The sequence below is a fragment of the Dermacentor andersoni genome, chromosome 3 (assembly GCF_023375885.2).
Source record: "Dermacentor andersoni chromosome 3, qqDerAnde1_hic_scaffold, whole genome shotgun sequence".
Classification (NCBI taxonomy): Eukaryota; Metazoa; Arthropoda; class Arachnida; order Ixodida; family Ixodidae; genus Dermacentor; species Dermacentor andersoni.
In genome coordinates this window covers 50,324,453-50,339,992 of record NC_092816.1, presented here as the reverse complement: position 1 = coordinate 50,339,992, position 15,540 = coordinate 50,324,453, and the positions used below count along the sequence as shown (strand labels likewise).

At 44.1% G+C, this 15,540-nt stretch overlaps 1 protein-coding gene across 1 annotated transcript; it reads left to right on the top strand.

Annotated features, from left to right (window-relative positions):
* The first annotated feature begins 11,543 nt into the window (after positions 1-11,543).
* On the top strand, positions 11,544-15,540 carry LOC126548373 (uncharacterized). The gene is made up of 3 exons (XM_050196517.2): positions 11,544-11,660; positions 13,648-14,059; positions 15,169-15,540. Exons 1-3 carry the CDS (start codon positions 11,559-11,561, stop codon positions 15,312-15,314), a joined length of 660 nt encoding a protein of 219 aa, XP_050052474.2. The 5' UTR covers positions 11,544-11,558; the 3' UTR covers positions 15,315-15,540.

The following is a 15,540-nucleotide window of genomic DNA, read 5'->3' as shown; positions in this document are numbered from 1 at the left end:
TCCGAGTGTCGTCCTTACGTTACGCACGAAAGACTGCTGTCATTTCGCGGACTGATGTGTTACCGTATACGCTCATTTAAAATCCTTTTTTTTTTTTGCAAGCTGCCGGAGACATATTTTGGGCGTGGACTTAGCGTCGGCAGTGTTCTTCAAGGATTCAATAAGTTGCAAGCATTGATATCGTGACAGACAAGGGAATGGAGAAGAAGCAGACAACGATTTTTTAAAGTACATGCCAATGCATAAGTTGTATGCAGTGCCAAAAAAAAAAAAACTAGGTGTGAATTTCATCTTGAGTTTAACGTCAGCTGATCGCTGCTTTATGTCGCTGCGCTGAAAGGCTTACTGAAGAAGAAGGCCGCCAAGACTGGTTTGAGATACCGTATGCGAATGAACGACTGACTGAATTAATTAATTAATCCACCATGCACGGCAAAATTATGACAGGGAATGGCATAGCAAACGCACTTGAGAACATCTGGTTCTCGTGATCTTATCAAAACTGGTGCATTTCGAAAGCAGCATGTAAACCAAACTGATCTGGTAATAACAAGAGACACAGAGAGAGAGACAGAGAGAGAACAAAAGAGGAAAGGCACGGAGGTCAACCAGACGTGGGCCCGGTTTGCTACCCTACACAAGAGGTAAGGGAAAGGGCGAATAGAAAGAGGGCACCGAGTGCGCATGGGATGATACACAGGGACATTATACGCGGTCTCTTTAACCGGCGCACTTCAAGTAGCATACTACTGTACGAATCGCTTTTTATGCCAGGGAGACGGTCCGACTCTCTTTGACCCAGAGAACGGTCTCAAGTCCAGTTGGTCTAGAGACAAGTAATCTCATGCCGTCAATATATATATATATATATATATATATATATATATATATATATAGAGAGAGAGAGAGAGAGAGAGAGAGAGACGTGTAGGGCCTGTGATGTTGTGTCACGCAATTGAGCCTTTGATGCGTAGCGTGCTATTGCTCAAAACATTTGCGAATAGCGTGGCGTACGCAAGAGGGTATTGCGCTTCAATTTTTCGATATTCTCGTCGGCTTAAGTTCGAGTAAACATTTTTTTTTAAACTAAAGTGATTGTTAGGCTTGTTAGTGCTAAAGTTTCAAGAAAGATGCAGCGCACAAGACACGAACACAAAAAAGGGAAACAAAGCAATGATGACACACAGGGTCGAACCTGCTGTCTTCAGTGATCTTTTCGATGTCTGCATCTCAAAAGATGCCAATGTTCCCAAACTTTGTTTTTATTTTCGTGCCTTACAAATTGTCGGTATTGATTTATGTCTTAGGCTGGCTAAAATTCGACCAAGTACGGCATTTATTTTTAAGCAATGGTGGTAGTTAACATTTTTTTGCTAAATATATCCGGGTATGGCCATCCCTCTCCGCAGTTACTATCTGGGAAGGAGGGGAACAGGGTTTGAGAAGGAGGAGAGGGTTCAATTAGGAGTGCAACCTGCAGTCGCGTTTCTTAGAGATATTCCAGAAGGTGGCCAACGATAAGGCGAAGGCCACACGTAGGTTCGGTCTTGATCGGTGTGTTCCTCATTAGCCTTTACTTACACCAGTCATTGATATTGGACCGGGATGATGCATTTTGAATAACTTCCAAGTGTTTTTCCGGAAGAGATGTATTGTTTTTTTTTTTTTTTTTTATAAAGCTAAGCTTTCTTAGCCTACCATCCCGTGCTTTCGTCAGAGCCGGTCGGTCGCTTGTCGGGTTCTCACTAAGTAATTTCCTCATCAGTCATAAAAAGAAAAAAAGAAGATTCACCGATTACAATACCCTCTTCGATGAAATTTGAGCGCAGCTCTATACGTGTTTTCATTTCGCGATATATTGGGGCAAGGAATTTGCGAGAGACATGTAGCAGAGTAGGCAATCGTCGAAGACTTGATCTGCGGGTCAAGCGCGTCGGCTTTCAATATCACTCATAGAAACTTCCAGTGTAATCGCTGATGCCGCATGGCTTCCCGAAAGTAGCACGCAATTCGCGTCGCGCGTTGAATCAATTTACAAAACAATCGCAAGCCATGCCAATCGAAACAAACGCGAACGAGACCAACTCAAGCAAACAAATAACAAGCGCAAGCGAGAGCTGACGCGAGCAGACGACAGTACGAAACAAATGGTTTGGCTGAGACCAGATACGAGTACGCATCAAGCGGTCGGGCGGGTTCGCATGATACAATTTTCCCGCGCGCACGTAACTACAGTGGGGGCCGCTCCCGTTGGTCTCCGCTACACTCTAGCCTCCGCCGTTCACTGTTTGCGTCTTTCGTCTGCCGCTCCACGTTCGCTCTTTCGTCTTTCGCTGTACTCGTTCGCTCGCTTACGCCGACGCCGGCGCTCGCCGCTGAAACGGGCGCCTAATGCCCAACCACTGGCACGCGTCGGAAAGCTTCGGCACGCGCCGAAGCGTCAAAAGCGTCGGTCGGGAACAGGGCGAAGCGTGACGACGCGCAGCGATTATGTCGACTGCCGATGCTAGAAGTTTGCCGACGCGAGGCGAAGCTTCGCCGGCGTGCATCAATGAGAGCTGTGACGCGTCGCCAGCGTCAACCAGTCGGAGGCTGCGAAGCCTCCAGCTGCTATGTCTATGATGGCCGCCCATGCGAAAGCGCCGACACCGACGATCGTCCGAGTTCTTTGGACGCACGACGCGCGCGACAGTGTTCCTAAAAGACAGTTTTGTAATACTAGGATGGCAACGACACGACCGACGACCGTGGGTTGTGGCAGTGCGACGTGGATCCGAAGCGACTTCGAACGACGCCGACTAATCCAACCTGCCCACAGGGTTCCGCCGGACTCAGTGCGATCGTCTGCTAAAACAGCCAACCGAATCGCGATTGCCGCAACGTCTGTGCTTGTTGTATGAATATTTTGTCGTGCTCAAAACGAATGGAAACATGTTTACGAGCTCCGAAGTCTGGATTATCAGACTACCGCCGATGTTGTTTACGGTGCGCGTAGACCTAGCGCGTCAATCGAGTTCGTAACTGGCAAGTGAACGATGTCAGCTGAGAAACTCTGTCCAAAAAAATGAATTTTCAGTTCCGTTTGGTGCTGCAGTGATTTAAAATATGGCACTCCTGACTTCGTGTGATGTGGTGAATGAACCGTGCGAAACTTGGGGTGGTCAACCGCGGCATGTTTCGTGTGGTCTCAGTTGACTCAAGTTTAACGGGCAAGCTGTGTGCTGTCTCCACTGGCAAAGATAAGTTTCGAAAGAGAAAGACACTAGTAGCCGAACAATGGGAAGTACGTAAATAATCAGTCATGCTGCCCGTTTCAGTTGACAGTACGCTCTTCTATTCGGCGTGTGAATCCAGTTCAGTACACGTTCAGTGTACTCCTTCACTCACTTGTTTCAAGTGCATGCGTCATCTGGACTAGTTGGGGATAACTCGCTCAGCACTCAAGAACACAGACGCACTGAAGCATACATGACAGCGCAGTCATGCTTGAGTCAGTGTGTCCTTATACTTGAGCTCTGCAAAAGAAATTATCTGTTTGCAACGTGTGCCCCGTGTGCAGTGCATAGCAGGACCTGCATCATGCAAGACCTATGCATGTAGCAGCGTATACCAGGATTGCTTCGATGCCTGCTTCAGAAGCAGCAAGTACTGAGCCAATGAAACTGTAATTAATATTTTATCTCACTTTTTGTTTATGTAAAGCGTAGATGGTGTGAGTGCATTGTGGGGAAGGTAAAAAGGTGTCATCAGTGCTTTGTGCAGTCGGTATGCTTAAACTGCTGGAATCCCTTCAGCTTCTACTAAAATGTTTCTTGCTGCGATACTATAAATTGTAGTCAGGACAAAGATCTACTCAAAACCAAGTTACCAATGCATCTGCGCAGAATGTGTTTGATTAACAAGTTAATATTTCCACAACAACGTTATGCAGATGCACAGCATATGTGCTTGAAATAAATACATCCCGTAAAGGTGAATGACTGAGCCTACAATAACAAACTTTGTAGTAGCACTGGAAAAAGTGCGGCCATGCGTATCAGCCCCAACAAAATTGCTGCGTGTCCAACCTACTTCCTCGGAGGCACCTCTATAAAGACTGTTCAGGCTCTTCCCATTCTGGGTGTAACATTCAGCTCTTCTTTCAACTTTTCCGCATATGTCACCAGCACTGTATCTAAGCAACGGCCAATTCTTGGGTTTGTGTCCCATGTCTCCCTTCCCTGATGACCTAAGGTTTTCCGAGCACTCTACACTTCTATCATTATGTCCCGACTTGAATACTGCTCATTAGTATAGTCCCCGCACCAAAGTCGTGACGCTAACAAACTTAAGCTTGTTCAGCGCAGGACAGCATGCACCCTCTACTCCCATCTTTTCGGTTGTCGCAAGCTCATGCCAGCCTAGGAAGATTGCCTCAAACCTCTCAGGTGGCACACTCTGCAATGCCAGCGCAACATTGCACTAGTCTATACTGCAGGGTGCTCGACGGATCTCTGGACAGCACTCATCTTTCTTCTTCAGTTCGTCTGAATGGAATGGAAAACTTTATTGAGTCTTTTAAGGTTTTAGCGGGTCGAGGCCGAAGTCTTCATTCTTGAAGCTTGGGTCCTCTTCAGCCATGGATGGGCCCCTAGTCCAGGGCTCCACTGAGCCGGGCCGCCTCGCACGCGTGCGCTATTAGAGCTCTTTGAGCCTCTAGCTCGCGGTTGGTGAGCCAGCTCTCCCATTGCTCCGCACTTGGTGTTTTGTGTTTGTGGAATGCCTGGTTTCTTGTACACTCCCATGTAATGAGGTATAATGTTGGTTTAGCTCCACACCACGGACAGGTTGCGCTATACTGCGTGGGGAACATCCTACTTGAGTTCGTCTGAACAAGTGTGGTCACCACAGCCTGAGCCCTCATCACGCCTGTATGGCCCGACACCACAACTCCATGATTATATCTTGCATACAGAGCTTTCTCTTCACCCGTCTGGCCATTCGGATTTTCCTTCCTTGCGACCAGACAGAATTAATTGGCACTCCTGTGTGTTGTGCACTCGTCGACTGTGCGCATGTGTGCCGTACTGTGTGATTGAGCAAGTGTGTGTGTGTGCGTGTGTGTGCACGTGGAGGGGAAGGAGGTGTGTTCTGCACCCTGCAAATTCCTGCTATAGATGGCTGGCTATCAGACGCTCCAACATACAGGCATCAGCATTTTTTTTTAGTCTAGAGTGCCAAGTTACCGCTAAGATTATTATTATTATTATTATTATTATTATTATTATTATTATTATTATTATTATTATTATTATTATTATTATTATTAGAAACACCACTACGACCACATTGATTGTGTTGAAGCCAGCGAGACCCATAATTCAAAATATTTCTGGAGCGTCGTGCGCTCTCACTCTTCTAAAAAGATTGCCAAAGATGTACGTATTCTTGATGAAAATGGTGATGTCTCGAACACTGCTGATGATTGCCCTTTGCAGAAGATTTCTGTTTGCTATATGGTGTGAAATATGCTTCAAGTAATCTACCTTCTCAGTCTGGCATGGTGTGTACGCTATCAGTCAATGAAAACCTTGTTTTCAAGTGTATGAAGTGCCTTAAACCTTCCCTTGTGCTGCTGATGGTATTTCTTCCACAGAGACCCTTTGAGACGCTGTCTACACAATGGCGCACAGCAGGAGAGTGCATCAATAGCCAAAACACTGATGAAAGTAATGGTATTTAATATGTGTTTCATACATCTCGAAACACTTATTATTGGAACTGTGCTGCAATTTTGAATAGCATGCAGAATGTTTTAGCAAAATGAGTGAGACGGTAGACGCCTGGGTGTTTTTACTCTGTGTCAGTATGTTGTATGTAGCGGGTTCACTTCTTTCATTGTTTTTCACAGTGTCATGCACCAGGCATAATTTTCAAGTGGCTGGATAAGTGCTTTTCAAGCTCTTGAAAACACAAAATGGTATATGTTCTCATATTTTTTGTTTCTGTAGTGAGTTTTCGCATGGAGTCGCAATTCAACGAGATAAAGGGGCGTCTGAAAGAGATAAGATGTACGGAAGCATACTTGTTCGCCGTTCTTACAAGCACCTTCAATAGTTACCTAAAGTCTAGTACGTGTTCTAGTACTCGGAGAGTAGCATCGACATTGCCCGTGCACAAATTGGGTGCTGGATGTGCAGTTACTAACTGCCAGCCTCTGCCATTATCTGCAGTGCATCAAAAGTGTTTGAATCGGTATTGGATTTCTTGCTTTCTGTTAGTGCTAAGAGAATTTTAATAAATGAACAGCATGGCTCTGTGTGCCGACGACTTAAAACTATTTGAGACTGTCAACAGTGTTCACCACTGCACTGACCTCCAAACAGACATTTTTTTTTCACTCTGAAACTGGTGCAGAAACAATAGGTACTCTTAAATGTTTCCAATACTATGGCATTAAATTATATGCGGAAAACACACCATGTGAAATTTTGATACACCATGCGGGATGCTCCACTCCTTAGGGTCGATGAAATGAAATATCTTGGTGTGTACTTCGGCAAAATGCTAAGCTTCTCTTTACATAGATAATTACACAACATACCCTTCACACTCTTGGAATTACATGCCGTATATTGCATGATTTCTACTCACTTGTTGTGTTTCTGAAATTCTGCTGTGTGCCTCCCATTACTAGAGTATGCCTCTGTAGGAGGGGGTGCAACGTGCAAATCTAATTCTGACCTTATTGAACGCGTCCAGAATAAATTGATATCTATCTTCAAGCACCACTTTTGCCATTCTGGCGACCACAGTTGAGCCTTCTCATCTATACCTCAACTCGCACCTCTAGATTCAAGACTTAATTACACCTTTTGTTCCTGTATAAGAGGGTCCATGACATTATAGATTCCCTGAAGCTTCTTCATCATATGCATTTCTTTGTGCCGCAACAATATACGAGGCAGCATTCCACATTCGTTGCCTGGCCTTGTTGCAAGATTGCGCCATATAGGACTCGACTCCAAAACATACTTCAGAGCTCATTTCCTGTGTTTTGTGTATCTGTAGATAATAATGTATAATTAACTCCCTTTTACTCTTCCTCGTTTCCTTTCTTCCCTATTTGTTTCTCTATCTTGCATTTTCTTTGTCTACCACATTCATGTTTTCTGTACATTTTCTCTCACATATTGCTCGTTAAGTGCACCAGTACGAATGCTCTCTAGCTGTTCCTGGGCACTACAATAAACATTTGAATGATTGATTATTATCCTAGTATAAAATCGTGCTTTTTAAGTATGTACTAGTATACTATTTCAGTGCAGTAGCTTTTGTGCAATTAAAAAAAAAGGGCATGAATTAAGAAAGCGCAATAATAATATGCTACGTGCCTGATCATATGCATTGTGCTATTAATTTTTTCTGAGTTTTAATAATGGCTGGCTACTGTATCCAGCATTGTGCAATAAACTAATATGCCACAGCAACTACTGCGTGCCTCGCAGAACAAATTGAATATATCTTTCTCAGTCAAATCATCATAGCAGGCTGAAAACAATAAATTGTTTTTTTGTTGTGGTGACGAAGTGTATAAATTGGGAAAATAAGCTGTTTACATATATATATATATATATATATATATATATATATATATATATATATATATTATGCAAATGAGCTGCCCCCAGACATTCGCATAAGCGCTTCAGTAGTACGACTTGCCAAAGGGCAAAGAAAGACCCCTATTAAAACCCTCCAATTCTCAAGCTTGTATTAATAGACGGTATGTCATTTCATTATTGTCCACAAAGTCAAACTTGCCATGTTGAAACTAGTTACAATAGAGCATGGCCTTTACACTGTGAAAATGTTGTCTAGCAAGAGACTCAATGTGAAGGCCTCCCGATGTGGTGTTGGTGCATCAAAACAACCTAGAATAATAAATGAGGTGCTCCATGGGCTACATTTCACAAAATCAAGAATCGGGAGGAGACAAGCTACGAATTACGTAAATTTTAGCTATTCTAGATTTTTTTTTGGCGAGTGCTACAGGTGTTTCAATTCTTTTTTGCTGATTTTCTCAGAACCCACTTTTTCACGTTTCTTTCATGCACCAACAAGCATAACTATATTGACACGGATGCTTCATCTGTATCCGGTGACCGTATTTCACCGGCTAAAAAATGTTAAACGTTATCGCTCGGTGCAGGATGCGCCTGAACGTATCGGAAGTCTCGCGAATGTTATCGATGGTTCTGTCGGTTGTCTGTTGTTTACGGACCTTGTATAATCTGATTGCATACGCGACGAAATTTGCGTAGTAGTTTCTGGAAGACGCGCGGGCATCGGCGAATACGCTGTAACTTTCGACGAGTGATATATGCAAACCGACGCGCTTGACCCGCAGATGAGATTTTCGACGATTGCTTACATTGCTCGCCGCTATCGTTCGGATCGAGTCTGCACTATTTTTCACCGTCACTACTACGTGACAATATTTCCAACACAGATTTTTTCAGTGATACTTTGCACGCCCAATTCTGACATAGTTGGCTGTGCAATGAGCTACCAAAAAATGAAATGGTACAACAGTTTTCGATATGATATGGCATCGTCGTGCAGGTGTTTGCAAAGCGATCTTGCAGACAGACGGGGGGACGCGCGAGCGCTGATGTCGATATCTTGTGCACTATCGTAACTTAAAAAATAAAAAAACAAACTGTTGCGGCAGGCGTACATTCGTTATACAAACGTGTTTCTTATATCTAAAAGCGCATACAGATCGCTAACTTATTGTTTCAAGCTTAGTTTACAGAGGGCTGTTTTAGGCCGGACTTTGACGGACGAAGACAAAATAGTCCAGCAACAGTGCGCCGCAGCCGAGGAGCAAGGTTCGGCGCGCGTCAGAGCTTTTGTTCAGTGGTTGCGTGCCCTCTTCCTCCGACCAACGCGAAGCGAAGCGTTCGCTGGTCGGCGCTTGCCGAAACTTTCCGACGAGAGCTGCACTCTAAAATGAAGCGCACCGGGATTCGAACTTCGGTCCTCCTAGCACAGCAGCCCGGCGCTCAGACCATTCTGAACAAGAGGGCACAATCGCACTTTTTTTTGTTTCATGGAAATATCAGTATAGGCGTGCGAACATTATTTGCGTTGCATTTAGATGTGCACACGAATTACTTGTATGCTTACATAGTGCCAACGCCAACGAATTTTCTGATATGATTGCCGCGCGTAGGATGAAGATCACGATTTCCGTGCTGTGCTCACAAGGGGGGATCGGCCAGGGCGCGTCAAGTAGATTTAAGATAAGAAAAAATAAATAAACACAAGTCAACTTAAGAGTTGTCACATTGCGATGCTCAGGTGTTCGAAAGCACATGCCCGCCAGTTTCCTTTACGCCAGAGACGTTGGGAAGAAATGGGAAAATATATAGCAATTCAACCAGTTGTTTCACAGTATAGTTTCGCTTCTTATACATTCAAAAATGTGCATTGCATCTGCATAACTTCTCGTATTTATTTCTGCCGACCAACTCATTTCGGCAATTTCAAAGTACTTCTCGAAAACGGACTGCAAGGTACCTCATACTTATTTATGCCGCAGTGTTTTTATACGTAATCCCATATTTAGAGAACTTGGTACAAGTAATCAACAGTAGTCGTAAAGCAAATGCTGCTGAAGACTTGTTTCCTTGTTCAACTTCAGTGGGAAATGCAAAGCCTTGCTTTGTACTGTGGAATACATCCGTGCGTGCAATAGAGTGATGATAAAACGGGAAGGAGAGCCTTGAGAACACACAAATAACGCGACTTGCATAATTTTAGATTATGTTATCAAAATAGGCAGCAAGTCATCGTGGGAACAGTTGCAACTATAATAAAGTAAACATGGCATGCTATGATAAGAGTTGTTAGGCTTTAGGGAATGAAATACAATTATTTAATATTCCATGAAATCAGGGTGGTCGATTGCGAAAGAAAATTGAATCTATCGAAGAAATGAAAAGGGCTTCCTAGTGGCGCATATAAAAATTGTAAAGCTTAAGATAAATACCTAGTCATAAACAGCTGAAACCTGGCGTTAATAGGAAAAACATCAGTGTACATGGAAAGCATATACTATAAGCCACAAAGCGCCGATATACCAAGGCACAGATGGTGTATCTACCTCTCCAGAGAAAAATAAAGTGTGCCTTGTAAGGTGAACAAGCTGAATAAAAAATACATTGAATATAACAAATAAACGCATCTCTTCGCATTCTTGTATGTTTATTAAGCAATTGGCTCAACAGTACCCTTTTATCAGTAACAGCCTCAATATGTGGTCACCAAAATGAAGAACTGTCGTACTTCAGTGACCCGGCTTGAGTTGTCAGCTGCTGCTCGTAAAAGAAAAAAAGAACACGAATGTTTTTGACAACATGAAGGCAAGAAGTGAGAATCTGCCGACGTTAAGAGAAATAAAAGTGCCCGTAAAACCAAGCGATATGAGATTGTAAAGTCTGGTAGAGGCTTCAGAGAACACGTAAGGAAGTCAAATTGCAAGTTTTACAACGTTCGTTGGACGTCGTCACGAACCGGACCTAAACATGACAAGCTGCTGAATAAGATTTCAGAAAAAAAAAAAATAAGATGCCGAACATCCTTTGTCAGTTTATGCATATGAAATGAAATGTCGTCTTGGAAAGGAACAAATTGTGAGCCCGAAAAGAGTGTTTTCATTGGGACTTAACGTTGTCCGGGACGGCAAAGCTGGGCTATCGCGACCACAGAAGATGATGGAGAGCACTGTCGTGGATATTTGAAACGCGCAGACTTTCGAAATCTGAAACGTTCCCTGACAGGCGTGCTCAACCGAACGGGGACTCTCAAATTAATGGGTGCCGACATCCAGTAGAGGGGTTTACCTGTCGTCAGTATAGTAAGTGTTCTTGGAGGAAATAGATTCAAAAGACAGAGAAACCTGAAGCGCTCTTTCAATAAATGTGCGTTATACGTTTGAAACGTAACGTCTCGCAGAAATGGGGTATGTATGATTTGTCCAGCAGTTTGGGAAGATGGAATGTAGGTTGTTTTCATATTGTAGACGTATCAAAAAGTAGCGAGAACGTATAGGTTAGTGAATGTTTGACTATAACTATAACTTAACTTAACTATGACTATAACTTATACGTACAGTTTTGCTTAAATCACTGCAAGTAACAGTTGTTGCTTGTTGTCGAGCTTCGGCTTCGAGCTCATGTAACAACCAGCCAGAAAGTTACGACAAAAATACTCAAGAAAGCAAAATCCCTTGACGCCGGCGTCATGATGAAATTGAGAATTACCCACAAACCAGGGGGACTCAACAGCGTCAGTGCCGATTAGATAGCATTACGATAAATGCGGCGGGGATTTTCATTCTCTTCTCTCCGTCCTGAGAAGATCCGGCCTGCACTCAAACTGTGAGCTCCGAGTTCCCGGACCCGGTAATAAAGGTCGCGTCGCCGACAAGCTTTGAGAGACCTTCGCTTTGCGCTTCTATCTGAGGGCAATTAGTATAGCCACGATAACAATAATCCTGTTTGTTTTTTCTTATGTGCCCGCGTCTAGACAACTGCCTTATAAGCCGCTGGTACCACCCTTCTCTAGTCATAAGGATTTTGCAACCGCCAACGGGTCCAGAAGACAGTCTAGAGGTAAGTTCAGCGCGCCTGCCTTTTTTTTTTTCATCCTCGTTAGAATGAGCGAGCATTAAAAAAAAACGAAGTTCGATGGTTCTGACGGGTGGCTTTGTAGTTATCGTATGAAATCCCATAAAGCGCAGTATAGATGCCGGAGTGTTCATTTTTAACTTGTGACACGTTCAGTCCTGTCTCCAAAGTCATCAGAACACTTCGTTCGCACATTTCCTTTGACTTCATGCCTTCTCTCTCTCCGTTTGACCTAAACTGGCTCATTGTCGGTTACCGTTCGTTCTTAAACAGCGAATTGAGTCTAAATAGCTTTAGGAATTTAGGAATTGCTTTGCTTTCGATATGTCAAAGACGCACGACGAGCACGACGTCCTGAAAATTTAAAGCTGCAGCTTTTGCTACAACGGTTCGGCAAAGCCACCTTTATGCGGTTCCTTAGCGTAAAACAGCTGACTGTGTAGTCTACACAGTTCGCTCGGAGGCAAAACTATACTTATATTGTGAAGGCTACATTATTTGTCTACAGCATGACGCATCCTGAACGCATGAACTATAGTTGCTGAGAAGGGCTTCAAACAACTGTCACGTTAGGATGACAAGATACAGGGGAGGGATACTGCTCTCCTTTTATAGCGTTGTGCTTCAATTAGTTAAGTTCTGATGTGGTTGTTAAGCCGTCAAAACTATACAGTTGTGCGCTTATACGCCTAAAAATATAATTTCTTGTTTTTAGTTTATCTAACGGTCATCGTTGCCCTGACATATGAAACAGTCCAAACAAGCGAGAAGTTCACGGGAAGATGGAGAGTTGAAGTGAACAATAGTAGTAGAACAAGGAATGCCACTGACGCCAACGCTTCGACAAGATGACTTGTCTTCATCAGGGCATCAACTGCCTTCCTTAGCTGCGTTTTTATAAAAGCACACGTAGCTTACCCTCTCCCACCTTCCATGAAAGAAGAGGAGTAGAACGAGCCTGTGCGTTATAAGGTGAGGTAGCTGAAGAAAAAGTGCTCAAGACAAATAACTTGTCGTTTTTAGGTTATCTGAGGGTTAATCTTAATCTGACCGTACAACACTCTGCTGCCACTCCGTCTGTTAAGTGGCCCTCCCGTGGAACGTTCATGCGGTGTGAAGGGAGCCAATTAGAACAGGGACGAAGGGCCGTAATAAGGCAGACAAACAAGGATGCAATCAAGGAAATGTTTTACTACAGGTCAGGGCAAGAACGCCACAACAGATTGTATCAGAGCTGCCGGGATAAGTCGCTCTTGCCGAGTTGTTTTTCTTAGTAGGGTTCACGTTTATCGTTAGGTCTCCGCTACGAAGGGGGTATATTTCCTGTCTTTTCGCTTCTAATTAAGCTTGTAAACCGGTTAGTTTTAGCAGAGTCTTCGCTATTCGAAATAGACGAAATAAAAGGGGGTTTTGACGCCGTATGGACCCATGACTCCTGCACAAGTCCCCATGACATCAAACACTTTGATAGCGTCTGTTCACGATAATAATTGTTTATCGATATAAAGGCAATACGTGGTGAACCTTAAGTAAGTCAGACTCAACTTTGCGAGCTATGAGGATTTTCTCTGTGCAAGAACCACTCAGCCACAGGGCAATACATCAATATCCATCACGCCCCGCTGGCTCATTGTCCTGCAATTTGGCGCCAGGTTTCAAAGTGCCAATTTGTTCTTCATTTTCTTTTCATTACTTTTTTCTTTTCAAGATAAGCCTAAGTATACCTTTGAAAGAATACAGTGCTAGTTTGAACCTTTTCATTCATTGATTCATTCATTGGTTATTCCCCATACGAAATTATTCTGTAAAGGAAAGCCGGTACTCGAAGATGCTTTGGTCCTCCTCTTTGGCAATGGCAGCCACAGTACAGTTAATGCTTTTACTGTGCTTTTTAAACCTGCAGCTGTTTGAAAAGAGACCGCTATTTATCCTTCTATTTGTTTACTACCAACCTCCCTTACCACGATTGCAGAAACCCGAAACCGAGTCCACGACGACAGGCAATATGGTCAACTCAAAGGTCAGCCGGATGGTGATGGTAGGGGTCGTCGTCATGGTAGTGGTGGCCGCGGTCATCCCGGTGGTCCAGGGCAAAGGTAGCAAGGCCGGCAAGGCCGGTAAATTCGGTAAGGCCGGCAAGGCCGGCAAGGGGCCAGGCAGCGACGCTGGTTCCTTCGGGACGCCGCCTCCCCCCAGCGAGGACTGCGTCGGCGTCGAGGCGGGCCCGGGCGGTGGAGCATCCCTGGTTGCTGACCCGAACGATTGCACCAAGTACTCCGTGTGCGCGGGAATGTTCAGCCTGAAGCTCACCTGCCCCCCCGAACAGCACTTCAGCGTGGCCGACAACAGGTGCACGGCACCGGAGCAGGCTGGGTGTGACCCCGGTATGTGCGATAACTACAATGATGAGACACTATACAGAAATAAATTAAAGTAAAAACCATCAATTGTGCACGATTATTAAAGACATTGTATCGTTACAAACTAGTTAATACCTAATTACCATCCACGCTAAATTAGTCGATCGCGCTTATCAAATCGGAGTAAGCTACGCATATGGGAGTAAATGGTATAGTTGGTACATATTCATACAATGAAAGAAAAAGCAAAGAAATTGGCATAAAAGAGAGAGAAGAATACAAGAAAGCGGACAAGCTGTCTTTCTTATAGAATCCTCTCTACGCACCTTTTACTTCTTTATTTATGTATTTTTTCACCATTTTTATGAACGATTATCAAAAGCGAGCACCTTACGGTTAACGTTGTGCGCAACCAAATACGTGATGGTGAGAGCAAAATCGGTTAACTGATACTTTAGTTAACATTCAGAAAAAGGGTTGGAGCTGGGCAGATCGGGTGATCTGCACAACAAGTAAACAGTGAGCTTATAGGGGTGCCCAATGAAGTAAAACAGAGTCGGCGGCGGTAGAGAATAAAATAGTATCATGAGATTAGGAATTTTTAACGGACAAATTAAAGTCAGTGCGAGCAGGACGTATGTGAACGAAGATCGCTTAAGGTGAACTCTCGTCGTGCAGCAGATGTAAATTTACGACGATGAACGCAATGTGTTGATAAGCTTAAGCTGATTTTAAATTTTCGTACCGACACTGGGCGTAGGAGATGTCGACAAATACTTTACGTTTCTGACGCTAGAAAGCTGTAAGACTGAAGGAACCGCGCATAAGCAACACTCGAATCCACAGCGCAAATCTTTGGAGTTTCCCCTCATGAAAAGTGACCCTGCCTAATTAGTTATGGAAATATTAATAATAATCGACTACTTTTTTATCCTCTGTTCGTGTTGTTGCGGTTTTTGAGCAACCTATTGCCCATGGGTAAGGTACAACACGAAGGACAACTCTGTAGCGGGTACCCCGTAGTCTTTAATATGTTTATAGACCATATATAGACTACCTGAATCTATATTCACCCGGGCACCGCGTTGTTTGACTCGCCGAACCTTTTTCGTGACCTCTGTCTCTTTATTCAGCCTTTGCAGCTGCACCGGCTGATGCAACGGAAGCTGCCGCTCAGGCCGAAGCTGCCGAAGCAGCCGTCAACGTGGAGGCGGAGCCAGAAGCTGAGGTCGCTGACACCGCTGAAGCAGTTGCCGAGGAAGTCGACGACGTAGTCTAACTATCGGTCGCTCTGCATGCATCGTTGCCCTGCGGCAGTGGACACACGCTATCGCATCACGTCTGCTTACCAGGAGCCCCACAAAAAAATAATTAAGTAAACGAAAATGACTATGTGGGCAAGCATTTAGGATGGCGGCATCGAGGACAACTCTGGTGAAGCTGGTTTCAACCCTCGAAGGAACTTCATTTATTAAATAAACAAAAAAAGATGTTTTGCAAGTTTA